The sequence below is a fragment of the Harpia harpyja genome, chromosome Z, assembly GCF_026419915.1.
Source record: "Harpia harpyja isolate bHarHar1 chromosome Z, bHarHar1 primary haplotype, whole genome shotgun sequence".
Lineage (NCBI taxonomy): Eukaryota > Metazoa > Chordata > Aves > Accipitriformes > Accipitridae > Harpia > Harpia harpyja.
The window spans coordinates 116,328,056-116,352,388 of record NC_068969.1 but is presented as its reverse complement, the minus strand read 5'-3'; the positions used below and the strand labels follow the sequence as shown (position 1 = coordinate 116,352,388).

General features: G+C 39.7%; 1 protein-coding gene across 3 annotated transcripts in view; it reads left to right on the top strand.

Annotated features, from left to right (window-relative positions):
• ATP8B1 (ATPase phospholipid transporting 8B1) overlaps positions 1–23,874 on the top strand; it is a 45,523-nt gene extending 21,649 nt beyond the window's left edge. Inside the window, exons 5-28 of one of the 3 annotated variants that reach the window (XM_052778455.1) lie at positions 247–345; positions 452–513; positions 958–1,030; positions 1,124–1,194; positions 2,426–2,508; positions 4,162–4,320; positions 4,496–4,584; positions 5,350–5,540; positions 6,453–6,661; positions 7,530–7,573; positions 7,720–7,876; positions 9,012–9,200; positions 9,956–10,068; positions 10,548–10,712; positions 11,072–11,183; positions 12,333–12,408; positions 13,201–13,333; positions 14,497–14,782; positions 16,835–17,058; positions 18,027–18,110; positions 19,668–19,913; positions 20,167–20,305; positions 21,408–21,538; positions 22,405–23,874. In XM_052778455.1, coding sequence (XP_052634415.1) covers positions 247–345; positions 452–513; positions 958–1,030; positions 1,124–1,194; positions 2,426–2,508; positions 4,162–4,320; positions 4,496–4,584; positions 5,350–5,540; positions 6,453–6,661; positions 7,530–7,573; positions 7,720–7,876; positions 9,012–9,200; positions 9,956–10,068; positions 10,548–10,712; positions 11,072–11,183; positions 12,333–12,408; positions 13,201–13,333; positions 14,497–14,782; positions 16,835–17,058; positions 18,027–18,110; positions 19,668–19,913; positions 20,167–20,305; positions 21,408–21,538; positions 22,405–22,635 — 3,366 coding nt within the window. In that variant the 3' untranslated portion in view covers positions 22,636–23,874. The remainder of the gene's footprint in view (positions 1–246; positions 346–451; positions 514–957; positions 1,031–1,123; positions 1,195–2,425; positions 2,509–4,161; positions 4,321–4,495; positions 4,585–5,349; positions 5,541–6,452; positions 6,662–7,529; positions 7,574–7,719; positions 7,877–9,011; positions 9,201–9,955; positions 10,069–10,547; positions 10,713–11,071; positions 11,184–12,332; positions 12,409–13,200; positions 13,334–14,496; positions 14,783–16,834; positions 17,059–18,026; positions 18,111–19,667; positions 19,914–20,166; positions 20,306–21,407; positions 21,539–22,404) is intronic. The other 2 variants (XM_052778457.1, XM_052778456.1) reach the window with 2 other exon arrangements.
• The last annotated feature ends 459 nt before the right edge of the window (positions 23,875–24,333 follow it).

The window sequence follows — 24,333 nt, the reverse complement described above, 5'->3', positions numbered from 1 at the left end:
CATGAATCAGAAGCTCCAACACAAAATACGAGCAACTACAATTGTTAAAGAGAAGCCAATGCTGAGGTAGGGCAGCACAGTCAAACTCTCCCCCTAGACTTTGTTCATCTTCACAACCTGACTTAAAATTCTCTCTCTGATGTGTTGGTTTTCCTTCTTATGTTACAGTCAGATCACTATGAAATGTCTCTGAATAGAGCTTGATTGGTAGTCCTCTACTGAACTGATTTTATTTGTCTTTTATAGTCAATTCCCCAAATAACTACACTGTCATGGTATACAACACTGGTGCCCTTACTCTTGGTGCTGGGAATAACTGCAGTCAAAGACCTAGTGGATGACATTGTAAGAAACATGTTTTGTTAATATTAAAAGCAAAACACCTCAGTGTTGTTAATTTCTTTAATTGTGATATGTGGTAGGGAGTACATTCTCTACTCCTGGTTTTCAGGCTCGTCACAGGATGGACAACGAGGTTAATAATAGGACATGTGAAGTCATCAGGGATGGAAGGTTTGTACTGTTACTTTAACTTTGTAAGTGATGTTTGTTGTCTTGTTACTAAGTTTCATCACAGATCTTAAACCATAGATGACAGGGAAAGTTCAGCTTTTTGTTTTCTACTGTTCCACATGTCTGTGTGAAAACCCAATCGAAAATGGAAGAGAATTGCCCAAAGGAGTAATTTAACTTAATTTTGTGGCACTAAATCTGTGCTAAGAGCAGCTTCTTTGGACAGAAGGGCAGAAATTCCTATATAGGTGAAGAGGGAAGAGAAGAGGTAGTTTGACTTCTAAGTTATAGAAGCCCAACTAAATTGCAGTTTCCAAAAAGAAAAAACACACATTGCCAAGGTGTAATGTTTTTCTACTAAGGAAAGTTCAATATTTCAAGATTTATAGAGTGAATAGTGTTCTAGATTAAATAGTAATAATTATTGAACTATCTTGATATTAGGTTCAAAAACACAAAATGGAAAGATATTAAAGTTGGTGATATCATTCGTCTGAAGAAAAATACTTTCGTTCCTGTAAGTGCTTTAGATATATTTGTTTTGTTTCTAGAGAGTTCTGTACAAATCTTGACTTGGATTTATTTGGTGCTTATTTATTTGTTTTTCTAGGCTGATATTTTGCTGCTATCCAGCTCAGAACCAAATAGTCTCTGCTACGTAGAGACAGCTGAACTGGATGGGTAAGGCTCTATCTCAGGATTTCTTGGATTTAATTTTGGCTTACTGGTAAAAGAGCAAGAAGTGTGTATTCCAGACTCTACTTGTCACTTGTTAAGCCACACCTGGAAACTGTGTCCAGTTTTTGATTCCCACAATTCAAGGATCATTAAAAATTGGTGAGGGTCCACTGGAGTGCCACAAAGATGTCTGAAGTGTTGGAGTACATGACATATGAAGAAAGGGTGAAGGACTTGGATTTATTCAGCCTGGAGAAGAGACGGGTGATTTAATCAGTCTTCCAGTATCTCAAAGATAGTTACAGAGAAGCTATTCTCTTCACATTGACAGGACAAGAAGCAATGGTTACAAGTAGCTCCAGAGGAAATTCTGTCTGCATTCAAGAATAATTATTCTCATGGTAGATAATTTTTACCATTGGAATAGGTTGCCCAGAGAAGTAGTGGAATTTCTCTCACTGGAAACAGTCAAGGCTTGGCTTGACAGGGCCCTGGATAACCTCATCCAACGTCCTGCTTCCAACAGGAGGTTGGACTGTTGATTACCAGAGGTTTTTTTCCAACCTGGACTTTTTTATGATTTTAAACTTTTCTTATGCTGTGTCAGTGGGAAAACAATTTTTTCTGTGGAAGTTTTTGATAGAAACTGCTTAGATAGCATAAATCTTACTGTCTCTCTCACATTGCTTTGTAAATGTTTTAGTTCATGTTGTCAGAAAAGCTGGTGCTGAATTCTTTTAGAGAAGTCTGTAATGATATGGACTTCCCCTAATGAGATGAAATGTTAGTTTTTCCAAATGAGTAGTGTATTTCTTACTCAACCTTTAGTAATCTTAAAAACGGTAACTTACAACATCATGCAAAACAAGGATCTGTTTGTGTTGGGAAAGGTTAGTTCTCTATTGAAGCTTTTAACAGTATCAGTTATTAAACACTGTTTTCAAATAACCATTACTGCAAACTTAATTACTGCATTAGTACAACAATGATTGTGAGAAGCTTCACTTATGTACATCGAGCAGAGGTAAAGGGGTAGGATTTCGCTTGTGAAGAAACTAACCAGTGTAAGAACTAGTCACGTGGTTCATGAATGCTTCATATCCATGCAAATGCATGGCTTTGCCATTGCTTCGGAGGTTGGTACCTATGGCATATTGATTTGCTTAATTTTGTTCAAACTTCTTTCTTGTATCCATGTTTTTAATAAAATGACCTTTTTATCCTTTCTTCTTAGTGAGACTAACTTAAAATTCAAAATGGCACTTGAGGTAACACACAGATATCTTCAAGAAGAAAGTGCAATGGCAGACTTTAATGGTTTGTACAGTTATATTCTTACAACTATTAAAATGTTGCTCAAGCAGTTTACAGTACAAGTAAATAAAATGTGACTGGGGATCTAAGCGTTGCCAATGATGCTGTGATTCTGGAGTTAGTGGCATCTTGGCTTTTGTCATGAGGCAGCGTAAGCAAGTTGCACAAAGGAAATTGCTGCCAAGCAAAATGTAGTCTGTCTGAAGATGAGACCTTTGCCATGAATGAGCTATGGCACACTAAGTAGAAATGGTGGAACCCTTTATTAGTGTTTGCCTGCCTGTTTTCTTTGGAAAAAAGTATGTTTGCTGTTGGGAATGGATCTGGAAAATACCTTCTATTGTCCTTTTCATATTTATCATTATGATCTGGCTGCTTTCTGTGCATGTTGTGGAAGCTTGAAGGGCAGAAATCCCTTCTCTTGCTGAGATCTGACACAGAGTTTTATCTCAAGCTGAATATTTAGCAATCCTAAAATTGCAAATGCTTAAAAAAAACAAAAAGGCTTACAATAGAGTGACATGGAGAAGTAAGCAACTAGGGACTGTTCCTGGTTTCCTCCAGTATGAGAACTGAGGAACACAAAGTGAAATGAGCATCTAACAAATTAAAAATAAACAGAAGGGAGATGCTTTTTCACACAATATGTAGTTAAGTTAAAATTCACAGTTTGCCAAAGGATGTTGTGGATGTAAAAAGTTTGTGCTTTCAAAGAACATCTCTTGAGCAAATTTATGTGGAAGGAGAGCCTGCCCACAAAGGCGTCAGCTCTGGTTCAGAAGATCTGTTGGCTGCAACTTGCTGCAAGTCTGAAAGCATTTCAGTGGCCTGCACCTGTAATTTGACTCTTCCTTGCACATCCACCTGTCTTGATGAGAGGCAGGGTTCAGGGCTAGAGGCAGCAGTGTTTTGGCCTGAAATTGACACTCTGTGCTCCTCTGTAGCAATCAGTTTGTTTATTTCTGAAACACAGTTTTGATAATGATAACTGCAGCATGAACCAAAATTTTAGGATGAGCTCAGTTTTGGGGATGGAAGTGCAAATATATGGCATCAAGTGCCAATCATAAAGTAGGCAGTGGGAATAGGGCAAGTCCCAAGAGTCAAAGTAAAATGTCACTTTTTCAGCCGTAATATTTAGGCATCTGTGCGGTGTAGCAATGCACAGGGGCAATGTTTATCTATAGCAATGTATTGCATGAAGGTTGTCTTCCCCTTGTGGGATCATTGCTAGTAAGTCTTCAATGGCAAAATGAACTGAATACTACATTCATGCTAGAGCGTAAGATCCAGAGGGATATAGGCTCTTGTAGGCAGGCGTTTGTTAAAACTTGAGAAATATTAAAAGAGAAGGTGAACAAAAAGTGCCCTATTTGGCAGTAAATGCTGTGCATAGTGGTCTTGGTGCAGAAATTAATTCTTTCTGCTATTGCAATCTGGAAAGTAAAATACCACCCGAAGATACCATATTTAAAATATCAGCAACGCAGCACTGAATATTTGTACACCCTGAATTTCAAATAAATAGTTTATTCAGAACACCTGGTTTTCTCAAAAAAACAACCTCATGAAGTAAAACTACTTCTATGGTGGGTACAAATCAATGCATTTTTATTTAACTGTTGTATATTAAACATTGTCCACCAAATTTTTTAGGACTGATTGAATGTGAAGAACCTAATAACCGACTGGATAAGTTTGCAGGAACATTATTCTGGAGAAACATGAGTTATTCACTGGATGCTGATAAGATTTTATTACGTGGATGTAAAATCAGGAATACAGACTTCTGCCATGGAGTGGTCATATTTGCAGGTATTTATGAATTGAACATGTGTAATATTTACTGACTAAAAGCATGCCCTATAGAGTGAAATAACATCTTCACCTTATAAACATTGACTGTATTTTTATGTCCCAGTTTTGTAAAATAGTAATAATAGCACTTGTTTGCATATTGTATCTTTCCTTTTTTTTTCTTTATTTTTAGGTGCTGATACAAAAATAATGAAAAATAGTGGAAAGACAAGATTTAAAAGGACAAAAATTGACTCCCTTATGAATTACATGGTTTATACTGTAAGCCTTTTTGTTTAAAATTCAGACGTTTTGAGTTCATTTTTAAGTGAATAGAGTGAATGCAAATTCAGGAAACTTTTTTTTTTTTCTTTTGGTGTAATAAGTATGTTTCCACTTTGTTTGGCCTGATGAGTTGAGACGAACGAGGAGGAAATCTAAAAAGGTGCCTTGCTGTTGGCAGAATCTGTGACCCTAAACTGCAGGTGTTGGGCAGCCTACATGATGCAGAAAAGTGCTTCAAAACCAGTGTTGCAGGTGCTTCTGCTTGTCTGCACTGAACTGTTGGACAGAGACCTGAGGACCCAGGTCCTGGTCCAGATGTCCATTCAGCCTGAAAAGTTCAACACCCATGGTTTTCGTCCTTGATCAGCACCCGTGGCATGTGTGTATGAGGAATACCTGCTGTCCTACAACCTGCACTCTACTGAGTGTGATTCCCTGGGATGGGGAAAGAGGAGAGAGAAGCTGGCCTGTTGGCAGGCAGAGGCACTTATCTCAGCACGACTGCAGTTCTGCCCCTGCTCCAAGCATGTTCGTTTACTCTATTTGCTGCCTGCTTAAATGAACATAAAACCATGAAAATGATGCTTGGGGTATAGACTAAAATTAGAATCCAGATTATTTGAAGAGACCATTTTGTGGGAAAGTTTTGCTCCCCTTCTTACTTACAAATATGTGTAATGTTCTATTTTGAACATGGAGATTTGGGATTTAAGTCGAGCAAATGTTTCTGAAGTGTCACAGGCCTCTCTCTGTACACTGTAGATTTTTGTCGTCCTCATCCTGCTGTCGGCTGGCCTTGCCATTGGACACACTTACTGGGAGCAGCAGATTGGTAACTTGTCTTGGTACCTCTATGATGCACAAGACTTCAGTCCTCCATATCGCGGCTTCCTTAACTTTTGGGGATATATCATTGTTCTGAACACCATGGTTCCCATTTCCCTTTATGTGAGGTAAGTAAGTACCTAGGCCTTTAACAGCTGAATTGGTGATAAGATTGAATTACTTAACGTAGAGAATAATGGTGAATGGACTTAATTTCCCGTTGGTGGTAACAAATACAGCTTCACATTGCATGGAAAAGCATATTAATTCTCTGTCTTACTGAAAAGGCATTGGATGTCTTACCCTCTTCACTGAGATTTTACAAGAAAGTGATCTGTATTGCTTTCCTATAAAATCATCACTCAAGGACCTTTGACTCAATTTAAAGATATCAAGCTTTTCTTACAGTATTAAGTATATCTGCTCTATACTTTGACTAAGGAGAAAATTCTCCCAAGCAATGATATCTGACAAAATTGCAGACTTGATCCTGCTAGTATTTAACTTCTCAGTCTAATTCTGCAGTCACAGTGCATGAAGAAAACTACTTGGAAAAAAAAAATTAAAATGGAAAAATCATATTTTCTAGATTTATTCTCAAAAGAGAGGTCTTACAAGTCCATGAAGTATGAATAATTTTGCCTTTGACAAACCTGTCTGTAATATATTTGAATTCATCCAGCCTCCTACCAGCTCTTCTGCAAGTTGTATTTAAAATGCTATTCCCAAGTGGGATTTCTGTTTGTTATGGGAGCAGCACCATCGATACCTCTGGCTTGATAAGGCCATAGAGGCTTTTCCCCAGTTACTGCGGTGTTGTTGAAGCTGAGCTGTGTGGTCCAACATCAGTTTGAGTGGCCTGTGTAGGGGTGATGGTGCTTTGTAATGTGCTGGCAAGCGTAATTGTTTTGTCTTAAGCTCCTGGGCTGTCTGAGCAATTTGAGTCCTGGAAAATAGAGTCCCCTGAATCTGATAATATGTCATTATTTTGAAATATGAGATGCAGCTGGGAGTGAGAACATTAATTTTATTTCATCTAGTGTTGAAGTGATTCGTTTGGGCCAAAGCTATTTTATAAACTGGGACCTGCAAATGTATTACCCTGAGAAGGACACGGCTGCGAAGGCCAGAACCACCACGCTGAATGAGCAGCTGGGGCAGATCCACTACATCTTCTCTGACAAGACAGGAACACTTACACAGAACATCATGACGTTTAAAAAATGTTGCATAAACGGCCAAAGATATGGTAAGTCTGTGCCACGCTGCTGCGCCCTGGAGCGAAAACTGTGGCTAGCACAGGAACTCTGATTTGTGACAGGAGCATGGGGGAAGACCATGCAAGTCCCTGTGTAGCACAGCTGGCAGCCTCTGACCAGTCTATACAAATGAGTAGGAATTTGAATGCTTGTTTGAAGTCAGGTGTGTATAAGTCTTTTTACTTTCAACTGAACTTCCACAATTTAGCCCCAGCATTTAGTAAAGCTCCAGTAAAATTGAATTGTTTGGGTTTCCTCACTGTTTTCCCCTCTAAAAAGTGGAAACTGATAGACTTCTGTGGAAACTTCCCAGCAGAAAAGTCAGAAATGAGTAATTTACAGAATACTTTACTTCTGGTAGAAATGCTTCAGGGACAAAATTAATCTAGGAACAAATTAAAAAATCTAGTAAGAGCAGCAGTTTTTCACTTTAGTGTTAATTACTTGCTTTTCCAATCTTGTCTGGATTTCAATATTCAGAATATGCAGCATATGTGCTCCAGAACTATTGTTTGGTTGGTTCAAATAACAAAGGATGCAGTGTGCTAACACCATGTGATTTTTAAACATCCTACCTCTGAAAAGAGATGAGGAATTTCTGACAGTGAAAGCTGTGTTAAGCCAACATGGATGTTCTATGACAATTCCACTGCGTGCTTTTTTTTCTTATATTTGCTTTGGTGTCACTAGTATATAAAGGTACTGTGGCTGCAAATGAGTTTGATTTTTTTTAAATCTGAGCTATTCTAGTGTGGTAGATATTCTATATGTATCTTTTTTTTTTTTACTCTGTGAATGAGTTGTAAAAACTTTGTTGTTCTGTCCTGTGCCTTCTGATTGATGGTGCTTGCATTGCAGGAGACTGCCGGGATGGAGCAGGGCAGCTTCAGAGTCACCCAGAGGTAGGTCGGTCCGATCTGGCGCTGAAGTCCCTATGGTCTGTAGAACAGGGAACATTCACTTGCCAAAGTCTGAAGAGATGCAGGTAGGCACAAAGCAATTGCACATGAGATGACTCAAACTCTCTCTTCATCTGTTTTCTAAGCAGCAAGTGGATTTCAGCTGGAACATGTACGCAGATGGAAAGTTCTCATTCTATGATCACTATCTGATAGAGCAAATAAAATCTGGAAAGGAGCCAGAAATACAAAAGTTCTTTTTTCTGCTTGCCATTTGTCACACAGTCATGGTTGACACTTCTGATGGTGAGTATGTTTTTCGTTTGGGTTTTTTTTTTTTTTCCTTGTGTAAGTGGAAACAAGTGAAAAGGAGTGTTAGGTTGCCCTTTAAATTAAAAGCAAGAGCCGATGCTATTCCCTGTGCTGAATTTATCTGACCCTTTATGGAAGGAGGACTGTCTTTATGATAGTTACAGTTGTGGCAAATGTGCATCTTAACAGCTGATTCAGAAAGGTAGGGGAACAGCTTATACAGAGGTCTTGTGTTTTCATGTTATGGGTCGTCTATCTGTTCAAATACATGTTTAAAATCTCAAAAGCATAAACCTCAAATAAAATGATAATGACACTAGCATAGTCTCTGGTTCCACATACATATGTGAAAGTACAAACACATTTGGAGACTTCTTTTCAATGTGGAAGAACAAGTGTTTTCAGCATGAGGGTTTTACGCTCTTACTCCGTGACCCACAGCCCCAAAGACAGATACAAATCATGTATGTCTGTCCTAAGAGTATCGGCAGCAAATAAGCAAAATGAATAACAAAAATGTGACAGAAACTAAATTCAGAGGTGAACAGCTATTGAAGAATTCATGAATGTGAAAAATAAGGTTGGAAGATTCAATTAAAACATCGAAGAACAGTATTGCTTTACTCCCATCTTCGTGAGATATCCGTGAAACGGGCAGTCTCCTGTCTTTTCTTGCTCTTCCTACTCATGTTTTTGGGGTTGTTTCTCTACATTGTGTTGGTGTGTGTGGCCAAGGATTTGTCTTTTGGAGCTTCCTTTCAAAATGCTTAAATGAATGTATTGAGAAATTAAGATATTTAAGTTATATTTGTTTTGAGACAGAGAAGTTACAGTTTTTGCTTTTATACCTGGAGGGAAGAGGGTTCCATGACCTACCCTGTTTGGAAAGTACATGTAATAAAAAGCGGGGGGCAGGGGGTGTCCCTAGTCCCTCCCCTCTGTGTGCACTGCTATCAGGTGCTGCAGCAGTGTATTAGAGACCACTTCAGAAAAGGAAAGGACTTTGCACATCCAGTTCTCAATCACTCTAAAGAATGGATGTGAATTTTTTAGCTATGGTGTCCAAGTGCCCCTGTAATGCTCAGGTATATCCTGGTGTTCTCTTCTTTTCACTGTTTCAATGATACAGGTCAGCTCAATTACCAAGCAGCTTCCCCAGATGAAGGGGCCCTTGTTACGGCAGCCAGAAACTTTGGCTATGTTTTCCTTTCACGAACACAAAATACTATCACTATAAGTGAAATGGGGATTGAAAGAACTTACGATGTCCTTGCTATCTTGGATTTCAACAGTGATAGAAAACGGATGTCTGTTATTGGTAAGCTGATTACAACTAACCTTTAAAGAAGAGGTCACTTGTATTTCATAGGCGAAAAAGTACATGCAAAGGAAGTTGAAGTAAAGAATTACAGCTGTGTAACACACGGTCCTATGATAGATTTTAATCCACATAGCTCTGGATAGCAAAAGAGAGGCTTTCTAATGAGGTGCAAATGTGTCCATTAGACAGTCCTGGTGTTCAGATGTGGCCTCTGCTGAAGACCATCTTAGGTCCCTTTAGTAGAAGCTTGAAGAAATGCTGCAGAGATGATTTATTCCCCTTTTTCCCCAGAGAACAAACAAGTTGTATGTTCCTTTAGCTATTGGAATACTAGCTATGCAGTTTGAGGTATAAATAGCTCTTTAGTTTTGGTTTTAACTATCTTTAAAGAAGTCAGTCTTGGATCAGTTAGAGATCTGTTGTTTTTAAGGCTATAATTATGGTGCATCGTATCTCTAGCATATGTCTCTGCCCAGCTGCTGTGGGCAAGGGAGATGTTAATACTATATGAACCATTATCAAAAACGTAATTCTTGGGAGTTTAAATATCCTCTCCTATCATGAGAGAGAAGAGGAAATGCACTTGTCAACCAAGTTACATAACTGAACAATAGTAAAGATGATGAAGAAGAAACATGATCTTGTAGTTTTGGTACTTAACAGCAGTAGACTGAAAAATCTAATCTGAAACTATTCCTTTATTTAAATGTACTCTTAACATTTTGTCTTACCTCTCATATTTTACTCCACAGTAAGAGAATCGGGTGGAAATATCAGGCTATATTGTAAAGGAGCTGATACAGTAATTTATGAACGGTTGCACCCAAGGAATCTAAAGAGAGAAGTTACAGAAGAAGCACTAGACGTACGTTTGTATTTTATATGCCGTTTTTAAATTAAAAATTGTTTATTTCTGACTATAATCTGATTTTATTAATTTCCTTTTCCTAAGCTATTAAACCAAATGCAGACCTATAACTGGTTCTACAAGTCATCCCAAACCTGAGAAATCATCAGTGATACAAGTTTTCATGCAAGTTCTTAAAAATACATTCATGAGAAGTGAACTTAAATTTTGTGTACATGCTTTTTTTTTTTTTTTTCCATAATTATCAGTATTCCAGATCACTACACTCTGTTCTATTTGTCACCTCTTCAGTCTTTCAGTTCAGACTGCCTTGTCAACTATAATTTAATTTTTGGCATTTCTGAAATACCCAGGACTAATTGCACAGTCAGATTTGTTTTATCAGACTTACCGAATGCTTATGATCTTAACCCTTATGTTTGGACTGCGAATGAAGAGTTTTGTTTTGTGGACATGTTTTTTTAATTATTTTTCAGATTTTTGCAAATGAAACTCTTAGGACACTCTGCCTGTGCTATAGAGACATTAGTCATGATGAATTTGAAGCATGGAATAAAAAGTTTGTGGAGGCCAGTGTAGCTACAACTAATCGTGATGAAGCTCTGGACAAAGTGTATGAGGACGTAGAAAAAAACTTGATTGTAAGTCAAGCTTTAAATTTTTAGGGTACTTTTGTTCTTATATAAGAAGAAACAGATCTTTTTGAAAATAAATTTTTCTTGTTTACTAGGACATTTTGATTTGGGTCTTTTCAGTGTTTTATTGGCTTTAGAGCCATGCCAAATTTTAGACTTTAATAGAATGATGGGAAATGTATTTTAGTACATGTATTTCAGTGTGGTCACTTCTATATGCAAGAGTTTGTCTTTACTGAATTCTTAGCTTGAGCTGTAACTTGGCTTGAAGACATATCCGTAACAGTTTCATTCTCTACTGAAAATGAATCAGTTTTCTATACATGTTCATCCTACTAAATACCTGTATTTCCAATATCTTCCAGCTGCTTGGTGCAACAGCTATTGAAGACAAACTGCAGGATGGAGTTCCAGAAACTATTTCCAGGCTTTCAAAAGCAGACATTAAAATCTGGGTGCTTACTGGTGACAAAAAAGGTGGGTTTACTTACAGCTGAAGAGCTAGTAAAAACAGGATAAGGGCTAGAAGATAAACTGGAACAAATGTAGACTAGAAATAAAGCATATGTTTCTAGAAAACCTTAGTGTGAAAGTCCATTTAAATCAAAACTGGAGGAATTTCTACAATGTGCAGAATTTCATCCCAGCTCTTCCCAGTCCAGAGTTGCTGGATGGGCTTCTGTGTAACTTCTGTTCCTCCAACAGATTAGCCTAGACGACTGATTTCGTGACTGTCTTCTATAGCGAAATATCCAGCTACTGCTTTTCCCAATGCAAAGCAAATGCAGGACAACTTGCTTTTAACACCGGGCTTGCTTGGCTCTGAGGGCAGGTACCAAAACTTGCCTTTTTACAGTGAAAACTTACTTTTCAAATAATCACAAGTGCTGCTGACAGAGACTGATCTGCTTTTCTTTTTGTATTTGCTAGTCTGCAGTCCGGCAACATATTTTGTTAAGTCAGTTCAAAAAACAGCATTAAATTTGTAAGTAAGAATGGCTGTACTACAGCCTGGATGGAGGTGCAGCCAGAGCAGCATCTCTGACTCTGGCAAAAGTCTTGGTTCAAGGAATCCAGAGTAAGGACAGGTCAAGATCGTGTGGCATATACTGTGGTTGATTCTTGCAATGCCTTTGGTGTAATGGCTTTCTGACATGGAGACAGCATCTCCCACATCAAGTTAAATAGGCCCTGGTAGATCTTTCTTCTGCAAATTGGCTGATAAGACTTTTCCAGATCACTAACAGTTTTTGCATTCAAAATGTCTTGTAACAATGCATTCCACCACAGTAACGTATATTTCATAGGAAATGTTGCATAGGAAATATAATTCCCTGTTGTTGATTTTAAATCCATCTCCCACGGTGCCTTCATTGCCACACAGTTGTTGTATGACAAATAATGAATAAGCATTCCCCCAGCTGCTTTGAGTTATGTATAAATTTTTTTTCCTGTTCATCCACACTGCGGTAATGAAAGGGAACTTCTCATACTGAAACATAGCTTCAAAAATTACTTAAGAGGACTTCACGTACTTCTGGCTGCTCCCAACAGTTACTCGTGACAGAACTTTAAGTAAATACTTTTCTCTCTCTCTCTCTCTTTTTTTTTTTTTTTAAATTGTAGAAACTGCTGAAAATATTGGATTTTCTTGTGAACTCTTAACAGATGAAACAACAATCTGCTATGGAGAAGATACCAGGCAAGTGAAAAGCACAAAGCATTTCTTTTGTGGGAATTAAAAATGTTCCATTTTTAAAATTAACCCAGCAGTAACATTGGCTTATCCGACAGTAACTCTTCAATGACCAAACAGTATTTCCTGGCAGTTGTTCAGCTGTACATTGTCTGTTTCTTTGCTTTTTACAGAATTGTAATTTTACAAGGTGACCTCTTAATTGTGGGTAAAGGTGGTGATATCCTGTTTGCAGGAAGCTATACATTCTAGGTCAACAATTGTGGACATCAAATTTGTCCTGTAGTTCAGAGAAGTCTGGAGCCCACCTGGAGTGGGCTAAGCAGGTCTCCTCCTAGTACAAATCTTGAGTAGTTACCAGGTTTTGCTCTTGCTACCTGTCCCTGAACTCTAGTATTACCCCAGCTGGTCTTTCACCCTATCCCATGCTCCTGTACACAGTACAGCCCTATGCTACAAAACCACAATGGATTGCAAGGTATTCAGTGGTTAGTCATAAAGAATTTGTCAAAATGGTTAGACCCAAGGGAAGACAACATGGGACTAGGAGAACTAGGGCCTTGTAACAGTGCTACAGCTTTTCCTGACCCATTTTTGCAATTTTTTGCTTATTTGCAAACTAGTGTGATCCTGTTTTCACTGTTGCTCTGGCACTGCTTAGAACATCACCTAATATATGGCAAAAAAAGTCCTAGCAGCATATATTGCATTTCTTTCTTGCAGATCTTCAGCCTGGGACTGATCTAGCTTAAAGTTTATCCTTGATTTTTCTGTAATAGTATCCACCTCTCTTTCCAGCGCTCTTCTTCAAACTAGGCTGGAAAACCAGAGGAACAGAGCTGGATCAAGTACACATTCCTCTCTAAGAATGAACGAGCCCTTCTTTCAGGGTAGTAAAGATCGTGCTTTAATAATCACTGGCTCCTGGTTGGTACGTACAAAAGATGTTGTTCTGTGTATTTGAGATTTTGGGGGTACCACCAAGTCACAGTGTCCTTCACTGAGGACTCTGTTCATTTGTCTGCCTTGCTAAATCAATCAATGAAAATTCTTTGGCCATTGTGCTGCCAGTTGAACACATCTGTTTGATATTTATGTTCAGAAATACTTTTGGTTTTGAAGGTTGAAAATAGCGCGTAATAAAATAAGGAATGTCTTGGGCCTTTCAAATCACCCTGGTAGCTGCCATCAAAGTAAAGCCAAGCCCTTGCAAAAGCACAGCCTGATTTTCAGAGTATTTATTCTTCATGGGGTCTCTGGTCTAATGGAAAAAAAAAAAAAAAGAGAGACAAGACTGCCAGCATTAGAGGATGCATGGCTTCAGTATAGGCACAGAAATCGTGCTTGAAATGAGAGATGGGAGTGAAAGGGTAGAAATAAAACATTAGTTTCCTGCTCAGTCCTGCAATATAGTGCTCTCACAGGAGCTTAGAAAGCAGAAAAGAGCTTTTAGCAGAGAAGTGACTAGCAGTAGTTGAGTGACTATTACCCACCCTGTTGGCAGGCTGCTCTTAGAGACACCTGTAAAGCAGAAAGTCCAGTGAACAGCTAAGGATTGTCTGCCATGTTTCAGCATTCCAGCCCTAAACCTTTATTTTTTATAAAGAAATGTACATCTGTGTATAAGGCATAGGAAGCAGGCTGGGGATGTCTAAAGGTAATTAGCAGGAGCGTCACATAAAATTGCAGGTCTCTGTTACCCCCTACACCAGCCGAACTGCCCTAGAGCTAACCTGGGTATTTACAGGAGATTTCCATGTGTGTTGGGCATGGTCATGCCTCCTTTAGGAGATGAGGAAGTAGGAGAGAGGGAAGTTTACATACCAGAATGTTTTCAAAACAGAAGAAATATTCCTTTGAACTCTGCAAGAAGTCCTGTGACACTAAATACAAGCATTTTACTTTTGTTAATCCCACCAAGTACATTCTTTTCATTGTTTCCATAGCTCTTTGTTCGCTCCTCTGCATGAGCATTTTATTAAAATGCTATAAATGGGTGATGGGAGCATAATGAAGTTAAGTGTTGTATAGGCAGTACTTGGAGCGCGATTTGAAATAGTGTAGAAAGGAACATAATGTATTTTTGTTACACAGAATGAAATCTTGCTAGAGAAGAAAAAGAAGAAAAAGAAGCTTAAACTGAAATTCCCTAAAACAGCAGAAGAGAAGAAAAAGCAAACTGAGAGGAGAAGAAGGGCTGAAGCTTACAAAGAACAGCAGCAGAAGAACTTTGTGGATTTGGCCTGCGAATGCAGGGCTGTGATCTGCTGTCGAGTGACTCCGAAACAGAAAGCCATGGTGGTCGAGCTTGTGAAGAAATACAAGAAAGCTATTACTCTGGCTATTGGGGATGGTGCCAATGATGTAAACATGATTAAAAGTAAGGCAGCTGTAAAACTTCAATTGGTAGGAAAGATCTCTTCTGGGTGTTCTGCAGTCTCTTCACTATTACTCTTTGTTCAGAAGACTCTACCATCTATTTCATTACCCACGTTAACATCACTTGGGTTTTGTTAGCTTCTATGCCTGTGCTTTCCCTTTTTAAAGAAGCCCTTTCTGAAATGGTTAGTGGTTTTTGCTGATATATTTTAGCTTTTTCTGTAGACATTCCCTGAGAAGGGACTTGAATTGCATCTGTTACCATGTTGTGGGTGTCGCGGGGGGGATTTAAAGAGAGAGAGGGGGTTTCGGATCGCTTAAAGAATCACCTCCCATTGAATTAGCGATAGAAAAATGATTTAATAGAAATTTGTATAAAAGTGCCACTTCACAGAATTCAATGGCAAGGTTCACTGTATTACTTAGTACGTGGATGAAATGCACACAGGAAAACTAAATCAGGATCAAACTGAGCTTGTGTATACAGGGACCGAAAATGTAATAGGGTAGAAGGGAATGTTACAAAGAATTAATTTCTTGTGATTTCTGCAAAGATCAGGAATGTGGGAAAGGGTAAGGAATACCCTCCTGTTGAGTCACAAAGTTCAGAGAAGACCCCCTTGCTTTCTAAACTCCTGTCGGAGTCTAGGTGCGGCTGGATCGACTCCTAGTCCCAGACTTGGTCAACAGTTTATATCTAAAGAGATTATGAGTATAGTAGCAGCCTAAAATTCATTCACGGTTGAATGAAATTCACAACAGTAATTTAAGTATAAATTTGAGAATAACTTATAATATACTTGCTATAATATGCTTAGTACATGCGTGTGTGTAAAGACACTAAGAGATATACATATAAGAGGGTAAAAGAGAGTAAAAGAGAGAGGAAAAAGAGGTATGCCTGTTAAAAATTCCCCTTAAGTTCAGTGAAAATATTCAATTCGAATGCTTTGGCATTTGTCTCAACGGGTGAAGGGTCAAGCCTCAAGGAGCGGAGAGAACCAGCCCCGGCCGTGTCGGCTTTTGGCGACAGATCTCCGATTTTCGCAAACAGGAGAGTTTGCGAGCTCCGAGAGGCGTCCTGCTCAGGGGGAGATGCTGGTCCCAGCCCGCTGCGGTCCGGGAGAGCTCCAAGGGCCTCCCGTAGTACCGCTGCTTGTAGGTTCGGGAGGTGATTGACTTTTGCCATCAACAAATTGCTGGGATGCCAGCTGCACTGGAAAATCCCCAGGCTGTCTGAGAAGAACTCCAAACATAGATAGGGGCTGCTCGCAGCGTGTGAGGGGAGGACTGCAATAACAAGGTCTCCAGGTCGTTAGGAGAGAGAACTGGCTGCAGGTTGTTATGAGAAGTGGCTATCTCTACTCCCGTCCCCCGCCTGCCTCCGCCGGGCAGCAGGAGTCCTTGAGACGCACAGCATCTCTCCCTGTCTCAGCTGGGTAAGAGTTCCTGGCACAGCCAAGGGTCGCTTCGCTGCCCGGCTCCTTGCACTTATGCGAAGGGCTAGCGAGCCTTCCCGAGTTCGTAAATCAGTCCGGTGAGGGGGAAGGAAATTCACCGCCACAGTGGGTTACAAATGTGTAATAGAAAGAACAAAGCAATAGCTTAGCTGCCCCTTGCTTGGAGGCATTAGCTGTCCTGAATTGCAACTGGTGCTCTTTGACCTGCTTCCTGAGAAATCCCACTGAGAAAGAAACTTCTGGGATATGGTTTATGTTACAAATGTGTTTGTAAACTGACTGGCCAGTTCGTTCAGGGGTTTGCTTGCTCTGTCTCATCGCTTGGTCAAATTTCCCAGCATCCATTCTGATGGAACAAGCACTGAGAGAGAATCCAAGCAATGATGGAGACGTGAGCAGTAAATAACAGGGCAAGGAAGGGCTTGTGCACTGTTGTGTTAGTTTTTAATGCAGCCTTTGTGCTGTATGCAGAAATAAAATGGGGTAGAAGAACCTGAAGCAGAGAATAGGAACCAGTAGAAGGTTTGCCCTCGGTCATGTTGTTCCTCTCCCTTTGTTCAACATAGTGTGTGGTGTTTGTTTCATTAACTTAGCTGCCCACATTGGAGTTGGAATCAGTGGCCAAGAAGGGATGCAAGCCGTCATGTCAAGTGACTACTCTTTTGGGCAATTCCGCTACCTCCAAAGACTGCTGCTGGTCCACGGACGATGGTCTTACATTAGGATGTGCAAGTTTTTAAGATATTTTTTCTACAAAAACTTTGCTTTTACACTAGTCCACATCTGGTATTCATTCTTTAATGGCTTTTCTGCCCAGGTAAGAAGGCATGCTCGTGTGTAATATTAACAAACAGATCTTCATTTTTGTCGGTGCAGAATAGCAAAGGCTTAACCTGGGAAGTGGTGGGAACCTGAAGTTATCATCAGTAATTTCTGCAGGAGAATAGGTGATAACTAGTAAGCTAGTTAATTACAAGGTAAGCAGTTGGTTATGATTTCAGAACACTGAAGTCAGTATCATGATTGTACAGGGAGGAAGAGAGGAAGATATTGTTATATAGCAGTTTGGGAAACCTTTCTCAACCCTGCTACTTAAGATATTCCTAAGTGAAGTGAGATGGTGCATGTATATGTCAGTAGGAAACCAAACCTGAACTTTTTTGTCTTGAACTGCTGGCTAGAATGGCTTGAAATGTGCTTGTTGTAACTGGCAGTGTTTGAAGTTCATATAGTGTTGAAAGGTTGTGTTGAAAGGACTTTTAAGAGTTGAGATGCATCTCCGTGCATAACCAAAAGACAGGCAGATGTCATTACATGGACCAGCATGGAGGGTCAGGGCCATAGTCACAGACAAGCAGCCCTGCCTGAGGTTAATGCTGTTTGCTGTGATGGAAACTGTGGATGCCGAGGACAGAGCGAAAAAAGAACATAAAAAGAAACCAGGGTTCCCAGACTTGTATGTGAGATGCCAAGTGCTCATCACAGTCACAAGTGCAGCTATAAACCAGACTGAGACTTAGTTTGAGGTGTTCAGTTTTGATAGGTTTCCAGGTCAGGTAACACCAATGGTTTGGAAGGACTGGGGCAGCTTAATACAGGCTAAAATCAGTTTCAACAGAGCTTTGAGCTAAGGTGCTGCTTGCCTTTTGCTTGCCTTTTGGGTAAATGCTGAGACAGGTGATTTAATGCTGTAGTAGAGCATGTGTGAAATTTCTCAGGAATTGGAAGGGAAAGGTGTAATCAAAAAGAAATCATTAACTACTGCAATTTCTCCTCTTGTTGCAGACAGCATATGAAGACTGGTTCATCACGCTGTACAACGTATTGTATTCTAGTCTCCCGGTTCTGCTAGTTGGCTTGCTTGACCAGGTATTCTCCATGTTGTTAACAGCAGATGAATCCAAAAGCATCTAACATCAAGCCTTTAATTACACTGAAACTGCTTTGTTTTATGTACAAGGAATTTTGGGGGTTATGTTTGGTTTTTTGGATTTTAAAAATATATTCCTCTTCCCAGTGTATGAGGTAACAAGGGACAATAAGCAGAGGGTTACTGAAATAGCCCAAATTAATCAGGTCAGAGGTCTCTAGCTCTAATGATATTTGTTAAAATATTTCTAAGTGCCTGCTACTCTATGACATCATTCACACAGCACAGCAACGGGCGGCTTTGTTAATGGAAAAGATATTCCTTGCTTACCCTTCTGAGCTGAAGATGTAGGGACTGAACAATTTTGAATTACTGTACTTGACAGGAAGTCTTGGTGTGTAGCATTTGTTTCAATTCAGTGGGACAGGTGCTTTTGGCCTTCTCCACTTGTTTTTCCATACAAGGCTTACTTGTTGATTAGGCAAATCAATGTTTCTGCTTTCTTTTATGATAAAAGCTAAGAAATAAATTCAGTACCAAATTAAGATCTCACTTGAGTATTTGTTAGAGGCTTAAAGTCAGGACATGTAATGATAGCACCGCATCTTCTGCTTATTCACCATGTTGGGAAAGGACTCCAACACAATATACAGCTGTAAAGAGCTGCGCAACTGTGGACATCTTGTCTTGGCAAATAATGGGCTAAAAATGTAGAAGCCTGGAAACAGAATGTGATAGCTTTGTGAGAGATGTCCTCCAGACTTGGTTCTTCCTAGTTGCGTGCATTACTCTGTGCAAAGTCCTGCTGCCCACACTGCTATTTGAAAAGGAAAAGAAATCTGCCATTTCCTTTGGGACATTGTATACTTGAGCTTCTGTTGTGGTTTAACCCCAGCCAGCAACTAAGCACCACGCAGCCACTCATTCCTTCCTCCCCACCCAGTGGGATGGGGGAGAGAACTGGAGGAAAAAAAGAAAAGTAAAACTCGTGGGTTGAGATAAGAACAGTTTAAGAGAACAGAAGGGAAGAAAAGAATAATGATAATAGTAACAATAATAAAATGACAATGACAATAATAATAATAATAAAAGGATTGGAATATACAAGTGCTGCACAATGCAGTTGCTCACCACCTGCCAACCAATGCCCATTTAGTTCCCAAGCAGTGATCCCCCCAACCCCACTCCTCCCAGTTTCTATACTGGGCATGGTGCCATATGGTATGGAATACCCCTGTGGCCAGTTTGGGTCAGCTGTCCTGGCTGTGTCCCCTCCCAACTTGTTGTGCCCCTCCAGCTTTCTCGCTGGCTGGGCATGAGAAGCTGAAAAATCCTTGACTTAGTCTACACATGACTTAGCAACAACTGAAAACATCAGTGTTATCAACATTCTTCTCATACTGAACCCAAAACACAGCACTGTACCAGCTACTAGGAAGACAGTTAACTATCCCAGCTGAAACCAGGACAGCTTCTTACTCTTCACAGAGCTCACACAGAGAACAGGAAATTGCAGCAACTTTTTTTTTTTTTTTTTCTTTTCCCCCTTTATTAAGGATGTGAGCGACAAATTGAGTCTTCGGTTCCCTAGACTGTACATTTTGGGACAGAAAGATTTACTTTTTAACTACAAGAAATTCTTTTTAAGTTTGCTTCATGGAGCTATAACTTCATTGATAATCTTCTTCATACCATATGGAGCTTACCTTAAAACTATGGGACAAGATGGGGAAGCACCTTCAGATTATCAGTCATTTGCTGTCACAGCAGCATCTTCTCTTATATTTGTTGTCAATTTTCAGGTAAGTAAGCTTAGCTTCCTGATATCTGTTGCTCTGAGACACTTTCTGGTCATGTTCCTAAATTTGTGTACTAAAAATGTAACAATACACAAAAAGCTTCCCTTTTTTGCCTTCTGCCTTCTCTGTTGATGTACTCTCTCTGACTGATGTGTAACTGGATGAGAGATGACTCAACCAAAACGCTGTAAGTCTTCAGAGTAGTTGACGTTATTTTGAGTTAATAAACTCATTTAGAGCTTTTGTTTGCTTTCAGATTGGCTTGGATACATCTTACTGGACTTTTGTTAATGCTTTTTCAGTATTTGGGAGTATTGCACTTTACTTTGGTATCACATTTGACTTCCACAGTGCTGGAATCCATGTCCTCTTTCCTTCTGCCTTTCAGTTCACAGGTCAGTCCTTGTGTTTTATGTTTCTTGTTCCTGTCTCACACAGCTTTAACTTGAGCAGAACTACGGCCAAAATGTCATGGCATGAACCTGATTCCTGTGAAAGGAAATTATGTTAAATACTAATTCACTTCCAAGGAAGGGTTTTGTTTGTGTTTGGGGACAGGTTTCTTTATTGGAGTATTTCTTTCCTTTCAATGAAAATCAGCTGGAACTTGACATTGCCCAGCAGTAGGAGGCTGCAAATGAAAACTAAGTTAAAGTTGGTGGGGCAGCTTAAAGTAAAGGGAATGTGACGATCTGGCAGGGTATGCGTTTGCCAAGTTGCTCTAACTGATCGGTGGAAGGTAAAACCCCAAAGTAAGACAGAGCCAAATGCTGTTAGCAGCTACTTGGGATTTTGCTGGAAGTCCAGGGAGGTGTAAGTAGCAGCCAGTTGGAAATTTTTTTCTGAGGAAAACTCCGCTTCGTAATTTTCCTAGTGACAAATCTTTCATATGTCGCGTTGGATCTAAATACCAACCCCCTCATTTTTATGTTCTCATTTTTAAGCTGAGCCCAACTGAAAAAAGGTAGTTGCCTGTAATATAATGTTTTTTCTTTGACCTTAACAATGTTTTATACTTCTGTAACTTCCTTCTACCTGAATACTTTATGCATTTCAGAAGTTTATAAAGATATGGCTGCTACTTAGTTTGATAGAAAGTTCCATGAGATTGGGTGTTTGGCTACTAAATATCACTTGCTTTCTAGACCATGTACATACCAATACCAGGAAGACTTTTTCTTGCTTTGCCTGTTTTAAAGCAGGACAAAAGCCATGCATCTCCGCCAAGTGTTTGTCTTGCAGCCTCCCATAACTCTTAAAAGGGCTTTGACATTAATATGGATACGTTACAGTAGAAAGGCTCTATAAAATTCTTTCCTGTTATGCTCTCTTTATAGTAGAGTCTCTGAATAAATGCTTGATGTTGTGTTACACAGCAGAATACCTGAATGTTAGGTCCTAAGGAAAAAAGCTGTGGCTTTTAGTATCTTATTTGTATTTTATAACTAGCTTACTTGATCATGTCATAAACTAATTTTTTGCTCTTTTTATTCCTAGGAACTGCTCCAAATGCTCTAAGACAGCCGTACCTCTGGCTGACCATGATTTTATCAATTGCTATTTGCTTACTTCCTGTAGTGGCACAGCGTTTCTTATCAATGACAATTTGGCCTTTGGAAAGTGATAGAGTGAGTAAAGTCTTAGGTTATTTTGGTTAACTTGGCTTGTATTTACTTACAGGAGTCAGTATGGGTGCTCGTATTAGAGACAAATAAGTGACTGTGACCTAGGGAGAACTACATGAGACTGGAGCTCAGGTCCCATGGCCAGGGAGGGTGGCAGCAGGGCTTTCCAAAGGCCAGACCAAGCCTGCCTTCTAGCTGGGTGACGACAACTGGTGCTGTGACGTTTTGCCATCCAAAGCAGTGTCCCTTTGATGTGTTCTTTCCCAGTATCTTCCTTGTGTGCTTCTGTGGGATGCAGAGGTACATGTACAAGCTCAGCACGCAGTTCAGCGTGGGCTCATTCATCATTTGTCTTGGCTGAGCACTTGACTTTGTAAAACCACAGAAACCCGCTTTGAAGCTACTGATGACCTGACTTCTGTTTTTATTTGGGCTGTGTTGGAGTGCCCGTTGTCATGCATCAGAGCATAGTGGACAGTTTTTGTTTGCTTCTGTTCTGCCTTGAGCTGGGAAATAGCATATGGGTATGAGAAGTTAAAATTGCGGTGGTAGTGTTTAAAAAGATATTAAAGAAGTGTCAGTATGAGAACGGAGGAGTAGCTTTCCATTACATATATTCAGTCCACTTCAGTGAAAGACATTTAAAGATAAATGAAAATAATGAAGTTCAAAATAATACAGTAAGTCTTCCTGAAATGGCAATGTGTTACTGCATATATTCATGTTTCTAACAAAATCAAATATAAACAAGAGAACCCTCCTGTTAAGCAGTTTAAGGATGTAAAAAAGTATCGGGTAAATAACAGTAAATGCAAACAAGCTGTTTTCCCTTGTAATCCATAAACTAATCTGTCTTTGCATGCGTGAAGATTCAGAAGAACCGTAAGAAATACATGGCAGAAGAACAACAGTGGAAGCGAAGGCAGAGTGCTTTTCGCCGAGGGATATCTGGCCGTCGTTCTGCTTATGCTTTCTCCCATCAGCGGGGATATGCTGATCTTATTGCTTCTGGGCGCAGCATACGGAAAAAACGGGCTCCTTTAGATGCAGTCCTAGGCAACGGTGTGACAGAAGTCAGAGATGCTTGTGAAACAAGCTGATTTACTGCATTTTGGGGAGAAGCTTCTTATCCCAAGGATTGCACAAAAAAATATTTTTTTTAAACAAACTCAGGATATTTTTTTTAACCAAATGGCATAAGGATATGAAGATTTTTATGTTTTATCACGGAACTCCCTGGTTTTGGACTAGTGGAAACATAGAAAGGCCAAGAGTTCTCTACGGAGCTACTAATCCTTGTACAACTGATATCTGTTTAATGTGAAAGTGAAGGATATGTGTGCTAGGGTATCAACACCCAGCATTGTAATTTTTTATTTTTTTTTTTTTTTTTAGTGATGCCTGGAATTGCAAACTTTTTTCACATTTTAATAATACATTGGTATAAAACTGCAGCTACATTTCATATTTTGTCTTTGAAAGCAAACTGCTAAGTAGCAGTTACCCTGTGTGCACCATTTCATTAAATTGCACAGTCATAATGGCAAATCAGATGATCAGTCTTTTGAGAGGGCCTTAGGTATTCTCAGCTGAGCTTGTACAGCTGAGATCAAGATATATCTGGTGATGAACTTCAGTCCTTATTAGGAAATCTGACACTTATAGGTGTGGTTTCTGTTCCTTTCTCTTTCTTCAACGTTGACTACAGCTTGCTGCACCAAACAGAGATAGATAGTTCTTTGCATCTTGTTAGTACGAGTGATATGGCAGTATTCCCTTCATAGCCAATTCCTTGATTTCCCCTGGAATAAAGAGATCTGAGTCAATAATTAAGAGAGGGGGTTTCTTCCTCACTTGCTTTTTGTTTCTCTGCCTGTCTCTCTTTCCAACTCTAGAATATCTTTGTATCTATTTATACAGTGTATTTATGAACAGATATATCTAATCTCTGGAAAGCTGCCCTCTGAGCTGGCGAAAGTTTGTTCATTTCAGTTTTAGATACAGCAGTTGATAATGGATAACTAGAAAACAGTTGCTTTTAGATGGAACATATTTCACTTGCTAGTGAGTCAATTCTTAAGAGCGTAAAAAGTGTTTTTATGAGAGTCTCTCTACATTTGCAGATACTTTCACTCTTCAAGTTGAGATGTATGAATGTTTCACTTCTATCTACTGAGTCGCAGACTAATGTTGATTACTGAAGTGGTTTTATAGTAAAAATTATGATACGCAGCTCTTGTATAGTGGAATGTACATTTCAAAAAATTTAATGCAAATAAATATCCTAAAGTTTACAGCTTCTCATCTAGTTTAAGTATATAGGTAAGAATAGAAGTGGGAGAGGAGTCTAAGTAGGAAGCGGAGATAACTAATCTCTCATTGAGACAGATGGAGGTTGGTCTTTAAAAAAAGAAAAAACCCGAACCCCACCACGTGTTGGACTCTAAGATGGGGTGTAATATTAAATATGTAAATTGAGGTGGGTATAGTCCTCTTATTTCTGACGAGACTTACTAAAGACAACCCTTTGTTTGGCTTCGGCCGGTCTCGAAAAGCGAAGCTGCTTTAGCTAAGGTCTGATTGTCTGAAGGGTGACCAAGGCGTTAAGCAGCAGCTGAGAAGGGAGCTGAAAGCGTCCCTCCCCTCACGAGAAGGTGTTCCTGCCGGTCCTGCCAGGGCAGGCAACGGCGGAGTTGGCTCCGTGGTGCCCGCGGTGGTTTCACCGGCGTCGCCTGGCTGCTGGGACAAGCCGGCAGGCCATCCCCGCCGGGACCACCTTCTTCGTGCTGAAGCTTCCC